The sequence below is a fragment of the Mustelus asterias genome, chromosome 1, assembly GCF_964213995.1.
Source record: "Mustelus asterias chromosome 1, sMusAst1.hap1.1, whole genome shotgun sequence".
NCBI lineage: Eukaryota > Metazoa > Chordata > Chondrichthyes > Carcharhiniformes > Triakidae > Mustelus > Mustelus asterias.
The window spans coordinates 197,511,820-197,529,718 of record NC_135801.1 but is presented as its reverse complement, the minus strand read 5'-3'; the positions used below and the strand labels follow the sequence as shown (position 1 = coordinate 197,529,718).

The following is a 17,899-nucleotide window of genomic DNA, read 5'->3' as shown; positions in this document are numbered from 1 at the left end:
GAAAGAAATTCGACCCTGTCCCACCTTGGGGAACAAACAACAAAGGTCGGCTCACAGACATTGAACTAAATTTTGGATATTGATGCTGGGAAACTCAGCGATGGCGATGTCCTTCAAGTTGGGAAGAGATAACTGGGTTGTGATTTGTTCAGGACAGGCATTGCCTGCTATATATGACACAAGTGTTATTTGTTATTGTGTATATGGTGTGAGGGACAAAGGTCTCACACTGCACATTTTTGTAAAATATATATACTCATTGCTATTGCTAATTTTATCACTACATCTTGAGTGAATAAGATCTTTAAGATGGCTAAACATATGTGTCAGTTTGTGACCCCAAAACATTTTGCAGTTTCTGGAAAACTCAGGCCTCGTTACCTCTGAGGAGACATCAATGAGGCCCTGGGGACTGCACAGTCCAATTTCAAAGAGAGCTACACAAATTCCATTCGCATTTGAATACCCAGGCATGCCAACAGAAGAAAGGGGGCCTGCTAAGACAGAGGGCCCCTCAAGCATTCCTTTCAACTCATAGCAGCTGGGAGGTTGAGTAGTCTTTGAGACATAGCCAAGTTCCAAACAATGGTTGAACTTCCTTTTAATCAAGACCTGGTGGAGGGGTCAAGGGTCATAGAGACATAAAAACTGGAGGCAGGAGTTGGTCATGTGACCTCAGCCTCTGGCTTGTGGAACAAGTCATATCACCTTGCTAATGCATTGCTCAGTTTTCTCTGATAAACACCAAAATAAATTACTTTATAATATATAGTTTTGCTTTCCCTCTTGATTGTGACATGCCTTCCCCCTTACAAAAATTAAATGAGTTATATTTCATTTCAATGTTTTTAATGTTGTTTTAGGAAGCAAAGATAGGGAAGCATGGAATTATATCGGCATTATTCAATTCACACAGGCAGCTCAAAACACAAGGACTATTGGAAGTGCACCATCGGTACACTTTGTACATGAGCAGTGGGAGAGAGCACATCCTGAGTGAGACACAGCCAGAGTGAGTGTGGATATCTGGGAATTTGGTACGGAGAGGAAAAGAGAATGCTCTTGCCCTGCTGGAGGAGTAGAGATGATGTGGAGATGCCGGCGTTGGACTGGGGTAAACACAGTAAGAAGTTTAACAACACCAGGTTAAAGTCCAACAGGTTTATTTGGTAGCAAAAGCCACACAAGCTTTCGAGGCTCTAAGCCCCTTCTTCAGGTGAGTGGGAATTCTGTTCACAAACAGAATTTATAAAGACACAGACTCAATTTACATGAATAATGGTTGGAATGCGAATACTTACAACTAATCCAGTCTTTAAGAAACAAAACAATGGGAGTGGAGAGAGCATCAAGACAGGCTAAAAAGATGTGTATTGTCTCCAGACAAGACAGCCAGTGAAACTCTGCAGGTCCACGCAACTGTGGGAGTTACAAATATTGTGACATGAACCCAATATCCCGGTTGAGGCCGTCCTTGTGTGTGCGGAACTTGGCTATCAGTTTCTGCTCAGCGACTCTGCGCTGTCGTGTGTCGCGAAGGCCGCCTTGGAGAACGCTTACCCGAATATCAGAGGCCGAATGCCCGTGACCGCTGAAGTGCTCCCCAACAGGAAGAGAACAGTCTTGCCTGGTGATTGTCGAGCGGTGTTCATTCATCCGTTGTCGCAGCGTCTGCATAGTTTCCCCAATGTACCATGCCTCGGGACATCCTTTCTTGCAGCGTATCAGGTCGACAACGTTGGCCGAGTTGCAAGAGTATGTACCGTGTACCTGGTGGATGGTGTTCTCACGTGAGATGATGGCATCTGTGTCAATGATCCGGCACGTCTTGCAGAGGTTGCTGTGGCAGGGTTGTGTGGTGTCTTGGCCACTGTTCTCCTGAAGGCTGGGTAGTTTGCTGCGGACAATGGTCTGTTTGAGGTTGTGCGGTTGTTTGAAGGCAAGAAGTGGGGGTGTGGGGATGGCCTTGGCGAGATGTTCGTCTTCATCAATGACATGTTGAAGGCTCCGGAGGAGATGCCGTAGCTTCTCCGCTCCGGGGAAGTACTGGACGACGAAGGGTACTCTGTCCACTGTGTCCCGTGTTTGTCTTCTGAGGAGGTCGGTGCGGTTTTTCGCTGTGGCGCGTTGGAACTGTTGATCAATGAGTCTAGCGCCATATCCTGTTCTTATGAGGGCATCTTTCAGCATCTGGAGGTGTCTGTTGCGATCCTCCTCATCCGAGCAGATCCTGTGTATACGGAGGGCTTGTCCGTAGGGAATGGCTTCTTTAACGTGTTTAGGGTGGAAGCTGGAGTAGTGGAGCATCGTGAGGTTATCCGTGGGCTTGCGGTACAGTGAGGTGCTGAGGTGACCGTCCTTAATGGAGATGCGCGTGTCCAAGAATGCAACCGATTCCGGAGAGTAGTCTATGGTGAGCCTGATGGTGGGATGGAACTTGTTGATGTCATCATAGAGTTGTTTCAGTGATTGTTCACCATGAGTCCAAAGGAAGAAAATATCATCGATGTATCTAGTGTATAGCATCGGTTGAAGGTCCCGTGCGGTGAAGAAGTCTTGTTCGAACCTGTGCATGAAGATGTTGGCATATTGAGGTGCAAATTTGGTCCCCATGGCTGTTCCGTGTGTCTGGATGAAGAACTGGTTGTTGAAGGTGAAGATATTGTGGTCCAGGATGAAGCGGATGAGATGTAAAATTGCATCTGGAAACTGGCAGTTGTTGGCGCTGAGCACTGAGGCCGTTGCAGCAATGCCATCGTCATGGGGGATGCTGGTGTAGAGTGCCGAGACATCCATTGTGACGAGGAGCGCTCCTGGTTCAACTGCTCCATGTGTGCCGAGTTTCTGTAGGAAGTCCGTCGTGTCGCGACAAAAGCTGGGGGTTCTTTGTACAATGGGTTTCAGGGTGCCCTCGACATAGCCGGAGAGGTTCTCGCACAGGGTCCCATTGCCCGATACGATGGGACGGCCGGGTGTGTTTGCCTTGTGTATCTTCGGGAGGCAGTAGAGATCTCCAACGCGGGGAGTACGTGGGATGAGAGCATGGAGGGTGTTCTGAAGGTCCGGATCAAAGGTCTTGATCAGAGTGTTGAGTTGACGGGTGTGTTCTTTGGTCGGATCTGCAGGTAACTGTCTGTAGTGTTCCTCGTTGTTGAGTTGTCGGTACACTTCTTTGCAGTAATCCGTTCTGTTCAGTATGACAATCACCGCTCGACAATCACCAGGCAAGACTGTTCTCTTCCTGTTGGGGAGCACTTCAGCGGTCACGGGCATTCGGCCTCTGATATTCGGGTAAGCGTTCTCCAAGGCGGCCTTCGCGACACACGACAGCGCAGAGTCGCTGAGCAGAAACTGATAGCCAAGTTCCGCACACACAAGGACGGCCTCAACCGGGATATTGGGTTCATGTCACAATATTTGTAACTCCCACAGTTGCGTGGACCTGCAGAGTTTCACTGGCTGTCTTGTCTGGAGACAATACACATCTTTTTAGCCTGTCTTGATGCTCTCTCCACTCCCATTGTTTTGTTTCTTAAAGACTGGATTAGTTGTAAGTATTCGCATTCCAACCATTATTCATGTAAATTGAGTCTGTGTCTTTATAAATTCTGTTTGTGAACAGAATTCCCACTCACCTGAAGAAGGGGCTTAGAGCCTCGAAAGCTTGTGTGGCTTTTGCTACCAAATAAACCTGTTGGACTTTAACCTGGTGTTGTTAAACTTCTTACGGAGGAGTAGAGGCCAGTAGGGAGAGAGCTAATTGGTAACTAATGGATAAGGTCAGGTAAGTATTTATTACTACTTACTACCGACGGAAGAAGGTGGAAGAGAGTACGTAATGGGTGCGTGGATTCCTTAATTATGCTGGCTGCTTTGCCAAGGCAGCGGGAAGTGTAGACAGAGTCAATGGATGGGAGGCTGGTTTGCGTGATGGATTGGGCTACATTCATGACCCTTTGTAGTTTCTTGTAGTCTGGGGCAGAGCAGGAGCCGTACCAAGCTGTGATACGACCAGAAAGAATGCTTTCTATGGTGCATCTGTAAAAGTTGGTGAGAGTCATGGCTGACATGCCAAATTTCCTTAGTCTTCTGAGAAAGTAGAGGCGTTGGTGGCCTGAGGATTAGGACTGAGATGAGGAGAAATTTCTTCACCCAGAGAGTGCTGATGTTGTGGAATTGTTGAGGCCAAAACTTGTATGTTTCAAGAAGGAGTTAAGTATAGCTCTTGGAGGAAGATGGGATGAAGCTATTGAGTTGAATGATTGGTCATGATCATAATGAATGGCAGAGCAGGCTTGAAGGGCTGAGTGGAACACACCTTGTACTATTTTCTACATTTCTACAGGATGATGTGTATCTGGGACACACTGCCTGAAAGGGTGATAGAGTCGGGAACCCTCACAACATTTAAGGAGCATTTAGATGAGCACTTGAAACAACGTAGCATACAGAGCAAGTGCTGGAAAATGGGATTAGAATAGATTGGTGCTTGATGGTCGGCAAAGACACGATGGGCCAAAGGGCCTCCCTCTGTGCTGTAGAACTCTATGACTATGTGACATAAGGGTGGAAATAAATTACACCCACAGACTCATTTCCTTCAGAATACAATTCATCCCATGAGTCCTGTGATAACAATAGGAAGACTTCATTCTTACTGTTAGATGGTGCAGTGGGAATGAGATCCAACAACACTCAGTCTATTTGAATGTGTTCCTCACCCTAATGCTTCTTCCATGATGCAGCCGGCATTCACATCTGGACAGTTACAGCCCCGTGCTTCTGTATCGTGTGTCATTCCCAGATTGTGACCCATCTCATGGGCCAAGGTTGCTGCAACGGCCAAAAAAGTTGGCCGGCTGTCCTAGAATTGGAACAGAAAGAATTTCCTGTGAACACGTTCACACTGTCTCATTCAAATTCATCCCTCGTGTAAAGTCTCTTGCTCACACAGCCTCGCTTATACTCAGTCTCTCCCAAAGACAATAGCCCCCTTCCCCCGAGCTGAGGAGTTCTGAGGAAGAGAGAGCATTGGGGGTCAGACACCATCACCTCCCCATCTCTCCCCGACTAAGTCCATGGACGAGGGCCTTCCTTCCTGGTTTCCAATCGAGGCTCTAACATATGGAAGAGTGGAATGAAAGTATGTGAAGGAGAATTTAGCATGGCCAATGCACCAAACCAACCCGTCTTTCGGACTGTGGGAGGAAACCGGAGCACCCGGAGGAAACCCACACAGACAGTGACACAAGCCAGGAATCGAACCTGGATTCCTGGCGCTGTGAGGCAGCAGTGCAGTGCTAACCACTGTGTCACCCGAATCTCAGCAAGTTTCCACAGTGCTGGGTAGATGCTAATGTTGCTGCTGTACTGGAAGAGCTTGGCTAGAGGCACAGCAAGTTCTGCAGCACAAGCCTTCTGTACTATTGCTGGAATAGTCAATTGAGATACGATAGTGAGTTTTAAGGAGCATCTGGACAAATACATGAATAGGATGGGAATAGAGGGATATGGTGTCCGGAAGGGTAGGGGGTTTTAGTTCAGTCGGGCAGCATGGTCGGTGCAGGCTTGGAGGGCTGAAGGGCCTGTTCCTGTGTGTAATTTTCTTTGTTCTTTGAGATTAATGCTGGACTATTACTGGACTAAATCGGTTGAGATTATATTCACTGGAGTTTAGAAGAGTAAGAGGTTATCTCATAGAAACTTATAAAATTCTAGCAGGATAAGACAGGATAGATTCAAAAAGAATGTTCCCAATAGTGGGGGAGTCCAGAACAAGGGGTCATGGTTTGAGGATAAGGGGTAAACCTTTTAGAACTGAGGTGAGGAGAAATTTCTTCACCCAGAGGGTGATGAATGTGTGGAATTCACTACCACAGACAGTAGTTATAGAGTCATAGAGTCATAGAGGTTTACAGCATGGAAACAGGCCCTTCGGCCCAACTCGTCCATGCCACCCTCTTTTTTTTAAAACCCCTAAACTAATCCCAATTGCCCGCATTTGGCCCATATCCCTCTATACCCATCGTACCATGTAACTGTCTAAATGCTTTTTAAAAGATACAATTGTACCCGCCTCTACTACTGCCTCTGGCAGCTTGTTCCAGACACTCACCACACTCTGTGTGAAAAAATTGCCCCTCTGGACACTTTTGTATCTAACCCCTCTAACCTTAAGCCTATGTCCTCTAGTTTTAGACTTCCCTACCTTTGGGAAAAGATATTGACTATCTAGCTGATCTGTGCCCCTCATTATTTTATAGACCTCTATAAGATCACCCCTAAACCTTCTATGCTCCAGAGAAAAAAGTCCCAGTCTATTCAACCTCTCCTTATAACTCAATCCATCAAGTCACGGTAGCATCCGAGTAAATCTTTTCTGCACTCTTTCTAGTTTAATAATATCCTTTCTATAATAGGGTGACCAAAACTGTACACAGTATTCCAAGCGTGGCCTTACCAATGTCTTGTACAACTTTAACAAGACGTCCCAATTCCTATATTCAATGTTATGACCGATGAAACCAAGCATGCCGAATGCCTTCTTCACCACTCTGTCCACCTGTGACTCCACTTTCAAGGAGCTATGAACATGTACCCGTAGATCTCTTTGTTCTGTAACTCTCCCCAACACCCTACCATTAACTGAGTAAGTCCCTGGTTCAATCTAACAAAATGCATCACCTCGCATTTGTCCAAAATTAACTCCATCTGCCATTTGTCAGCCCACTGGCCCAAATGTTGAGGCCAAAATGTTGTCTGATTTCAAGAAGAAATTAGATGTAGCTCTTGGGGCTAAAGGGATCAGGGGATATGGGGGAAGGGGGGGTCAGGATATGGAATTTGATAATCAGCCATGATCATAATGAATGGTGGAGCAGGCTCGAAGGGCTGAATGTCTTACTCTTGCTTCTAGTTCCTATGTTTCTATGTTAATATATTAGCTCGGATCGAGGATTGGCTAACCAACAGAAAATGGAGAGTGGAGGTAAATGGGTCTTTGTTCTGGTTGGTAGGCTGTAACTAGTGAGGTGCCACAGGGTTCAGTCTTCAGGTCCCAACTATTTACAGTCTATATTAATGACTTGGATGCAGGGATAGAATGTATTGTAGCCAAATTTGCAGATGACACTAAAATAGGTGGGAAAGTAAGTTGTGATAAGGAAATAAGAAGTTTACAAATTGATATAGATAGATGAGGTAAAAGGCCAAATCTTGGCAGAAGGATAAATGTGAAGTTATCCATTTTCATAGGAAAAATAGAACGGCAAATTATTATCTGAGTGGAGAGAAACTTCAGATGGCTTCAGTGCAGAAGGATCTGGGTATCCTCGGGCATGAATTGCAGAAAGTTAGAATGCAGGTGCAGCAGTTAATAAAGAAGGTAAATGGAAAGTTGACATTTATTGCTAAAGGAATAGAATATAAAAGTAGCGAAGTGTCGCTGCAGCTATACAAGGCATTGGTGAGACCGCACCTGGAGTACTGTTTTGGTCTCCATGCTGGACTGGGGTGGGCACAGTAAGAAGTCTCACAACACCGGGTTAAAGTCCAACAGGTTTATTTGGCAGCACGAGCTTTCGCAGCGCTGCCCCTTCATCATGTGAGTGGAGGATTGGGTTCACAAACACGGTATATATAGACACAAACTCAGTTACAAGATAATAGTTGGAATGCGAGTCAGGTAATCAAGTCTTTACAGGTGCAGACAATGCGGGTGGAGAGAGGGTTAAGCAAGGTTATAGCCAAGTTCCGCACACATGAGGACAGCTCAACCAGGATTTTGGGTTCATGTCACACTCTCTGTAACCCCCACGACTTGCCTGGGCTTGCAAAATCTCACTAACTGTCCTGGCTGGAGACAATACACATCTCTTTAACCTGTGCTTAACCCTCTCTCCACTCACATTGTCTGTACCTTTAAGACTTGATTGCCTGTAAAGACTCGCATTCCAACCATTATCTTGTAATTGAGTTTGTGTCTTTATATGCCCTGTTTGTGAACCCAATTCTCCACTCACATGATGAAGGGGCAGCGCTCCGAAAGCTCGTGGTGCCAAATGAACCTGTTGGACTTTAACCTGGTGTTGTGAGACTTCTTACAGTCTTGGTCCCCTTAGTTGAAGAAGGTTGCAGTTGCATTGAAGGCAGTTCAAAGAAGATTCATTACGTTGATTCCAGAGACGATGGGGATGATCTTACTGTTGCATCCCACTGTCTGATGGGCGGGGTGAGCCTGTATGGGCGGCACGGTGGCACAGTGGTTAGCACTGCTGCCTCACAGCACCAGGGACCCTGGTTCGATTCCCAGCTTGGGTCACTGTCTGTGTGGAGTTGGAACGTTCTCCCCGTGTCTGCGTGGGTTTCCTCCGGGTGCTCCGGTTTCCTCCCACAGTCTGAAAGACGTGCAGGCTAGGTGCATTGACCCGAAGAAGCGCCAGGGTATGGCAACTAGGGGAATTTCACAGTAACTTCATTGCAGTGTTAATGCAAGCCTTACTTGTGACTAATAAATAAACTTTAACTTGAACTGTAAGGTCGGGCGAGAGCCGAGAAATCAGGTTTCTCGCCTGATTTCTCACCTCTCGTGATCTCACCAGCACCAGATATCCGGTGAGATCAGGCTCGCTACCATTACTGGCGCAACACTGAATAAATTATTTAAGTCCAATTTGAATGGATTTAGCATTAATTTAATGAGCCCAGGACGTTTCCTCTGTGTCCTCGCCGGGAGAGGTTCATTCTGGTGATGATCCCGTATGGTCCCCAGCAACGGGGACCAGTCGTGATGGCCTCGCCATTAGAACAGTGGCCATTGAGGCCTGCCCCATAAGAACATAAGAACATAAGAAATAGGAGCAGGAGTAGGCCATCTAGCCCCTCGAGCCTGCCCCGCCATTCAATAAGATCATGGCTGATCTGACGTGGATCAGTACCACTTACCCGCCTGATCCCCATAACCCTTAATTCCCTTACCGATCAGGAATCCATCCATCCGCGCTTTAAACATATTCAGCGAGGTAGCCTCCACCACCTCAGTGGGCAGAGAATTCCAGAGATTCACCACCCTCTGGGAGAAGAAGTTCCTCCTCAACTCGGTCTTAAACCGACCCCCCTTTATTTTGAGGCTGTGTCCTCTAGTTTTAACTTCCTTACTAAGTGGAAAGAATCTCTCCGCCTCCACCCTATCCAGCCCCCGCATTATCTTATAAGTCTCCATCAGATCCCCCCTCATCCTTCTAAACTCCAACGAGTACAAACCCAATCTCCTCAGCCTCTCCTCATAATCCAAACCCCTCATCTCCGGTATCAACCTGGTGAACCTTCTCTGCACTCCCTCCAATGCCAATATATCCTTCCTCATATAAGGGGACCAATACTGCACACAGTATTCCAGCTGCGGCCTCACCAATGCCCTGTACAGGTGCATCAAGACATCCCTGCTTTTATATTCTATCCCCCTCGCAATATAGGCCAACATCCCATTTGCCTTCTTGATCACCTGTTGTACCTGCAGACTGGGCTTTTGCGTCTCATGCACAAGGACCCCCAGGTCCCTTTGCACGGTAGCATGTTTTAATTTGTTTCCATTGAGATAGTAATCCCATTTGTTATTATTTCCTCCAAAGTGTATAACCTCGCATTTATCAACGTTATACTCCATTTGCCATATCCTCGCCCACTCACTCAGCCTGTCCAAATCTCTCTGCAGATCTTCTCCGTACTCCACACGATTCACTTTTCCACTTATCTTTGTGTCGTCTGCAAACTTCGTTACCCTACACTCCGTCCCCTCCTCCAGATCATCTATATAAATGGTAAACAGTTGCGGCCCGAGTACCGATCCCTGCGGCACGCCACTAGTTACCTTCCTCCAACCGGAAAAACACCCATTTATTCCGACTCTTTGCTTCCTGTCGGATAGCCAGTCCCCAATCCACTTTAACACACTACCCCCAACTCCGTGTGCCCTAATCTTCTTCAGCAGCCTTTTATGGGGCACCTTATCAAACGCCTTTTGGAAATCCAAAAACACCAGGAAGGTTCCGGACAAGGGGGGGTAATCCTTGGGCCATGCCAGCCTGGCACTGCCAGCCCGGCACCCTGACAATGCCCAACAGGCACCCTGGCAATACCTACCCACATTGTCTGTACCTTTAAGACCTGGCTGGCTGTAGAGATTTGCATTCCAATCAGTATTCTGTAACTTGATTTCTGTGTCTGTGCCCTGTTTGAGAACAGAGACCACTCCATCTGACGAAGGAGCAGCGCTCCGAAAGCTTATGGTATTTGCTACCAAATAAACCTGTTGGACTTTAACCTGGTGTTGTGAGACTTCTTACTGTGAATACCTACCGAGCACCTGGCAGTGCCAGACCATGGGCTACGGGTCATTGGGGGGTGGGAACCCACTGCCACTCTGCATTCGGGATCGTTGGGGATAAGGAGGGGCAACCTGCTGCCACTGTGGATTCAGGATCAGTGGGGGGAGGGAGGGGGAACGATCAGGACTGGCCATCAAGGTGAGGGGGGGGGAGGTTGGGTGGGGGGGCGAGGGTCGCACGGGTAGCTGTGTCCAGGTAGGCGGAAGGGTCACAGAAGGCTGCGAGCACCTGTCGTAGTTTGGGGGGGGGGTTCTGTGTGTGATGCTGGCTGAGAGCAGCAGAGGCTGAGTGATAGGCCTCTGCTATTGCAGACCTGTACATATGCAATTGCGCCCTCTGCTGCTCACAGCCAGCCTACACGTGAGAAACCGTTTTTGAGATTTTGTTTGTCTAAGTGGATAAGTCATGACGTGGAGATGCCGGCGTTGGACTGGGGTGAACACAGTGAGAGTTTTAACAACACCAGGCTGTTGGACTTTAACCTGGTGTTGTTAAAACTCTTACTAAGTGGATAAGAGCTGACTTGAAACGGATCATAAATTATCCTGTTTTCACACTTGTCCTGGACTTCAAATATCTTTCGTCAGATCGCTCCCGAAGTGTTTGTCTTATGAAGAGAGATGGGCAGTTTAGGCCTAAAATCCCTGGGGTTTAGAAGAATGCGAGGAGATCTAATTGAGGCATATAAAATGCTAAAGGGTAGACATCGAGAGGATGTTTCCTCTTGTGGGGCACAAGAGATCATAGTTTTAGGATAAGGGGTAGCAGGTTTAAAACAAAGATGTGGAGAGATTACTTCTCCCAAAGGGTGGTGAACCTGTGGAATTCACTGCCCCAGAGTGCAGTGATTGCCAGGACATTGAGTAAATTTAAGGAGGAGATAGATTTTAATTAGTAATGGGGTTGAAGCATTGTGGAGAACAGGCTGGAAAGTGGAGTTGAGGCTGAGACAAGATCAGTCATGATCATATTGAATGGCAGAGCAGGTTCAAGATGCTGAATTACCTGCTGCTGCTCCTAGTTCTTATGTCCATTTATATTCTTTTGGAGTTTGAGCAAAAAAAAGCATTTGTGATTCGCAAAGCAATGTGATTGCCAATAAATGCACTTGCTGATACACTGACAATTTCTATCTAATTCCATTCAGACCCTTCCTGATTTGGAATATCTCTGTGAAATCACCTCTCAACTTCCTTTTCTCCAAGGAAAACAGTCCTGACTTCTCCAATGGACCTTCATAACTAAAGTTCCTCATCCTTGGAACCATTCTCGTCAACCTCTTTGGCACTCTCTCTAACATCCTTTTTAAACTGCAGTGCCCAAAACTGCAACAACTGAAACTTGCATTCAGATAAGACTTTTAGAATCATGAGACGTCCCAGACAGAATCGGACAGAAACTGAACCAAGTGACTCAAAAGCTTTGCTCAAAGCAGTCCGTTTGGAGGAGAGAGAGAGAGAGAGAGAGATGGAAATATTTAGGGAGGGAATTTCAGAGCTTGGGGCCTAGACAGCTTGAAGGGGTAGACACAATTGGTGGAGAAAAGGGAGGAGGTGAGCAAGGGTGAAGAGTTAAAGGAGTTCAGAGATCTCAGGGAGGCTGTCGGGCTCGAGCAGCTTACAGAAATCAGGGGGGATAAAGAACAAAGGTGGGATAAAATTACAACAGAAAAGAACTTGTCACAATGCTCCAGCTGAAGCCAAACTAGTGACTTATACAAATTCAATGTAACTTCTTGTACTCTATGCTCCCACTGAACTTTATCTGCCACCTACCTGCCCATTTCATGAATTTGTTCCTTTGAAGTTCGACACTATCCTACTCAGTCACAATATGTCCAGGTTTCCAAACTTTGAAATTGTTCCCTGTACACTAAGGTCTGTGTTATTAATATATATATCAGTAAAAAGAAAGTTCCCAACACTGATCATTGGGAATACCACAACAAATCTTCCTCCAGCAACAAAATCATCCCCTACCCTCTCATTCAGTCAATTCCGTATCCATGTTGTCACTGTGCTTTGTATTCCAGGAGCTTTAACATTGCCCCAAGTCTATTGTGTGGGACTGTGCCAAATGTTCTTTTGGAAGTAAGTTTGCCACACCATCTCACCATCCCACAAAACTTCCCCAACCCCCCCAAACACTCCCCAACCCTCCTACAACCCCAACCTCCCCCACCAGCCAACAGCCCCAGATTCCCCTACCCTCCCACCCCTCCAACAATCCTCCCCAAACTCCTCCAAACTTCTTCATCTTCCCACCACCCCTCCAATAACCCCCAACTGACTCCACCTTCCAACCCCACCCTCCCAGCCCTCCAACACCCCATAACCTCCACCCATCTTCATCCCTCCAATACCCCCCCCCCCCCCCCCATCCCCAATGACCTCCAACACTTCCCAAACTCCTCCAAACCGCACTATCCTCCCACAGCCCCCAATCTCCCTTGGCTTCTCTCTCCTCTCCTCACAACGATCTTCGATAGAGATTTCACTTACCACTTCTCAGACAAGAACTCTCAGTTGCTAAGCTGCCCCTGACCTTTGGGCAGCTTTGTCGTTTTCTGATGGCTTTTTCAAACCATTCGGAATCACCAAGCTGCCCCAAGGTCAGGAATCAGCAGCACAACAGCTCAGTCAAACTGAGCTGAAAGACCGTCTTTAACAAAATTGCAACGATCAGGCTGACCATCCTGATTTTTGAAAAAGTTGGTCTTTCAAGTCCATAGCTCTGCCTCTGGCTGCTCAGGCTGGCGGATGACAAGAAACTCCATTCAGAATGATATGCCCGGCCTTTTTCTGTTTATACCTAAAAGTGAGGTGCCAAACTGGTGATGCTCCAACACAGAGCTATCTGGATGTTAATCAGTGGAAACAGCATGCGATAGACAGAGCTAAGCAATCCCAGCTCTGTGATTCCACTACATTGAGTGAATAGTGCCAGACAATTGAACAGCTAAATGGAGGGTAGCCCAGGACATAGACATCAGCCAGAAGTACCAAGTAGATGATTAAATTAGCCTCCTCCTCAGGATACCAGCATCAAAGATGCCAGCCCTCAGCCAAATCGATTCACTTGACTGAAATTTGCCCGTGGTATTGTCCTGTCCACAAAAAAACAGACCAAATCCAATTCTACTCACTATTGCCTCAACAGACTATTCCTCATCAGCAGTGACGTGATGGAAGGCGCCGTCAGCCAGGTTTTCACCAGCTCACCAAGCACAGGTGGTTGTGGTCGTAGGAGGTCAGTTATCTCAGTCCCAGGACATCACTGCAGTCTGGGTTTTAAGGTGAGGGGCAGGAGATTTAGAGGGGATTTGAGGAAAAGCCTTTTACCCAGAGGGTGGTGGGAATCTAGAACTCACTGTCTGAAAGGGTGGGAGAGGTGGGAACACTCACAACATTTAAGAAGCATTTAGATTGAGCACTTGAAACGCCATAGCATACAAGGCTACAGAACAAGTGCTGGAAAATGGACTAGAATTAGTGCTTGATGGTTGGCACAGGCACGATGGGCCAAAGGGCCTCTTTCTGTGTTATAAAACTCTATGACTCTGTTTCTAAGGCAGCAGCAGCAATATCCACTCTGCAATTCAGTAACCTAGCAAGCCCTCTTCAACACTACCTTCCAATATGTGACTTCTACAAACTAGATGGTCAAGGGCAACAAGACCTTTGACAAGGTCCCTCATAGCAGACTGGTGCAGAAGGTAAAGTCGCATGGGATCAGAGGTGAGCTGGCAAGGTGGATACAGAACTGGCTCGGTCATAGAATACACATCTCTTTAACCTGTGCTTAATGCTCCCTCCATTCACATTGTTTGTACCTTTAAGACTTGATTATCTGTAAAGACTGCATTCCAATCATTATTCTGTAAATTGAGTTTGTGTCTCTGTATGCCCTGTTTGTGAGCATTTCTCCACTCCACCTGACGAAGGGACAGCCTGTTCCGAAAGCTAGTGGTATTTGCGACCAAATAAACCTGTTGGACTTTAACCTGGTGTTGTTAAACTTCTTACTCGGGCATAGAAGACAGAGGGTAGCAGTGGAAGGGTGCGTTTCTGAATGGAGGGCTGTGAAAAGTGGCATTTCTCAGGGATCAGTGCTGGGACCTTTGCTGTTTGTAATATTTGGAAATGATTTGGAGGAAAACATAACTGGTTTAATTAGTAAGTTTGCGGACGAAACAAAGGTTGGTGGATTTGCGGATAGCGATGAGGACAATCAGAGGATACAGCAGGATATAGATCAGTTGGAGACTTGGGCGGAGAGATGGCAGATGGAGTTTAATCTGGGCAAATGTGAGGTGATGCATTTTGGAAGGTCTAATACAGATAGGAAATATACAGTAAATGGCAGAACCCTTAAGAGTATTGATAGGCAGAGGGATCTGGGTGTACAGGTACACAGGTCACTGAAAGTGGCAATGCAGGTGGAGAAGGTAGTCAAGAAGGCATACGGCATGCTTGCCTTCATCGGCCGGGGCATTGAGTTTAAAAATTGGCAAGTCACGTTGCAGCTTTATAGAACCTTAGTTAGGCCGCACTTGGAATATAGTGTTCAATTCTGGTCGCCACACTACCAGAAGGATGTGGAGGCTTTGGAGAGGGTACAGAAAAGATTTACCAGGATGTTGCCTGGTATGGAGGGCATTAGCTATGAGGAGAGGTTGGAGAAACTTGGTTTGTTCTCACTGGAGCGACGGGGGTTGAGGGGCGACCTGATAGAAGTCTACAAGATTATGAGAGGCATGGACAGAGTGGATAGTCAGAAGCTTTTTCCCAGGGTGGAAGAGTCAATTACTCGGGGGCATAGGTTTAAGGTGCGAGGGGCAAGGTTTAAAGGAGATGTACGAGGCAGATTTTTTCGAGGGTGGTGGGTGTCTGGAACCCGCTGCCGGGGGAGGTAGTGGAAGCAGATGCGATAGTGACTTTTAAGGGGTGCCTTGACAAATACATGAATAGGATGGGAATGGAGGGATATGGTCCCCAGAAGGGTAGGATGCTTTAGTTCAGTCGGGCAGCATGGTCGGTGCAGGCTTGGAGGGCCGAAGGGCCTGTTCCTGTGCTGTAATTTTCTTTGTTCTTTGTTAAGAGAACACAACCACCTGCAAGTTTCCTTTGAAGACACAGATCACCCTCACTTCAAACTATGTCTTCACTCCTTCAGTCCTGCTGGGTCAAAAACCCTGGAACTCCCTTCCAAACAGCACTGTGCACCAGATGGACGGTGTTTCAAGACTGCTCGCCACCATCTTCTCAAGCACGTTAGGTAACAATAACAAATGCTGGTCTTAGTGATATTCACATCCCACCAAAGAATAAAAAAGACATTTAACAGGTCTCCAACCCACTGCCATTGAAACCAGACAATAATCATCTTGGAGTTCAGTCTGTGATGTCAATGGTAAAAAAGCTGCATGACAAAATGGCTGAGTGGATCTAGAAACATCAGCAATAGGAGCAGGAGGAGGCCTTTCGGCCCTTTGAGCTTGCTCTGCCATTCATTAAAATCGTGGCTGATCATCTAACTCAGTGTGCAGAATTTTCCCATCCCACCCGCCACGGAATCGTAGTGGGTGCGGAGAAGACTACGCAAAGGTCCATTGAACTCGGGTGGGATTTTCCAGTTTGGAGATGAGCGCAGCAGGAAAATTCCGCCCAGTAATCTGTTCCCACTTTTCCCCTTGTCCTTTGATCATCATTGCCCCAGGAGTTATATCCAACTCATTCTTGAAAACATACAATGATTTGGTCTCAACTACTTGTGGCAGTGAATTACACAGGCTCACCACTCTCTAGGTGAAGATATTTCTCCTCATTTCAGTCTGAAACGGTTTACCCCGTGTCTTTAGACTAAGACCCCTGTTTGTGGACCCCATTGGGAACATCCTCCCTAGCGTGCTGATCAGTGTTCGCAATGAAGTCTTCAGCAGCTGGAGTTTTTGGTTACTCCTCTTTGACAAGGTCAGTGTGTTAACCACAGTCCACATTGAGTGAGGAAACAGAAGCAAGAACAGGTCCTCACCTCGTTTACTCCTCCAGAATTTTGTTCTGAACACATGCCGTTCAACATTCCCAAACCTAAAAGCTTGTCAAATCTGATACCGCTGCAAAAGAAAAATCAAGAGTAACAAAGAATATGTTGACTGTGCAGCTGTCACTCCTACCATCACTGACATAATGACTATTCAAGATCTGATAATGCACAACAATTCAGGATTCATTCAGACTTCAAGGTAAAGACACTTCTAGGTAGCAGTGAGCATAACATGATAAACTTTCGTATACAGTTTGAGGGAGAGAAGAGTGGATCTAAGGGCAGTACAGTGGCACAGTGGTTAGCACTCCTGCCTCACAGCGCCAGGGACTCAGCCTTGGGTCACTGTCTGTGTTGACTTTGCGCATTCTTCCCCTGTCTGCGTGGGTTTCCTCCGGGTGCTCCAGTTTCCTCCCACACTCCAAAGATGTGCAGGTTAGGTGGATTGGCCAGGATAAATTGCCCCTTAGTGTCTCAAGATGTGTAGGTTAGGGGGATTAGAGGGGTAACAAGGGGTTACAAGGATAGGGCCTGGATGGGATTGTAGTCGGAGAGTCGGTGCAGGCTCGAATGCCATGCTTCTGCAATTAGGGATTCTATGATTCTATGAAATGTCTTAAACTTAAATAAGGGAAAGTATAAGGGTATGAAAAAAGGAGATGACTAAGGTGAACAGGATAATTAGGTTAAAGGATAGGTTAGTAGATATGCCGTGGTAGACAGTTAAGAGATACTTCATGATGTTTGGTGTTTTGCTACAGTTGCTATAGTTTCATCTATTCTACAATAGATGAAATCACATTGTGATTTAACAGTTAGGTTGATTGGCCAGGTTAAAAATTGCCCCTTAGAATCCTAAAAAAATGCGTAGGTTAGAGGGATTAGCGGGTAAAATATGTGGGGGTAGGGCTGGGTGGGATTGTGGTCGGTGCAGACTCGATGGGCCGAATGGCCTCCTTCTGCACTGTAGGGTTTCTATGATTTCTATGATTTCTATGATTTCTATGATTTCTTATTGTCTTGTGTACAATCAAGTGGAAAACTCTCCATTAGTTAGAGTCATACGTAGAAAGGAAGATGGTTGTTCTTGGAGCATCTCAGCTCCAGGACATCTCTGCAGGAGTCCCTCAGGGGAGTGTCCTCGGCCCAACCATCTTCAGCAGCTTCATCAACGACTTTCCCTCCGTCATAAGGTCAGAAGTAGGGATGTTTGCCGATGACTGCACAATGTTCAGCACCATTCGCAGCTCCTCAGATACTGAAACAGTCCATGTTCAAATGCAACAAGACCTGGACAATATCCAGGCTTGGGTTGACAAGTGGCAGTAACATTCGCACAACTCAAATGCCAGGCAATGACCATCTCCACAAAGAGACAGTCTAACTGTTATGATGGCCATGGGGAATCGTCAATAGATCCCCCCATGGGCCTCATTGAATATGAATTCCTCTATTGGGTGAATGGAGAC

At 46.7% G+C, this 17,899-nt stretch overlaps 1 protein-coding gene across 1 annotated transcript in view; it reads right to left on the bottom strand.

Moving 5' to 3' along the window:
• The window catches only part of LOC144480555 (disintegrin and metalloproteinase domain-containing protein 12-like), a 156,494-nt gene that overhangs the window by 86,139 nt on the left and 52,456 nt on the right, over positions 1-17,899 (bottom strand). Inside the window, exons 10-11 of the mRNA XM_078200180.1 lie at positions 16,419-16,500; positions 4,722-4,864 (exon numbers count right to left, since the gene is read on the bottom strand). Coding sequence (XP_078056306.1) covers positions 4,722-4,864; positions 16,419-16,500 — 225 coding nt within the window. The remainder of the gene's footprint in view (positions 1-4,721; positions 4,865-16,418; positions 16,501-17,899) is intronic.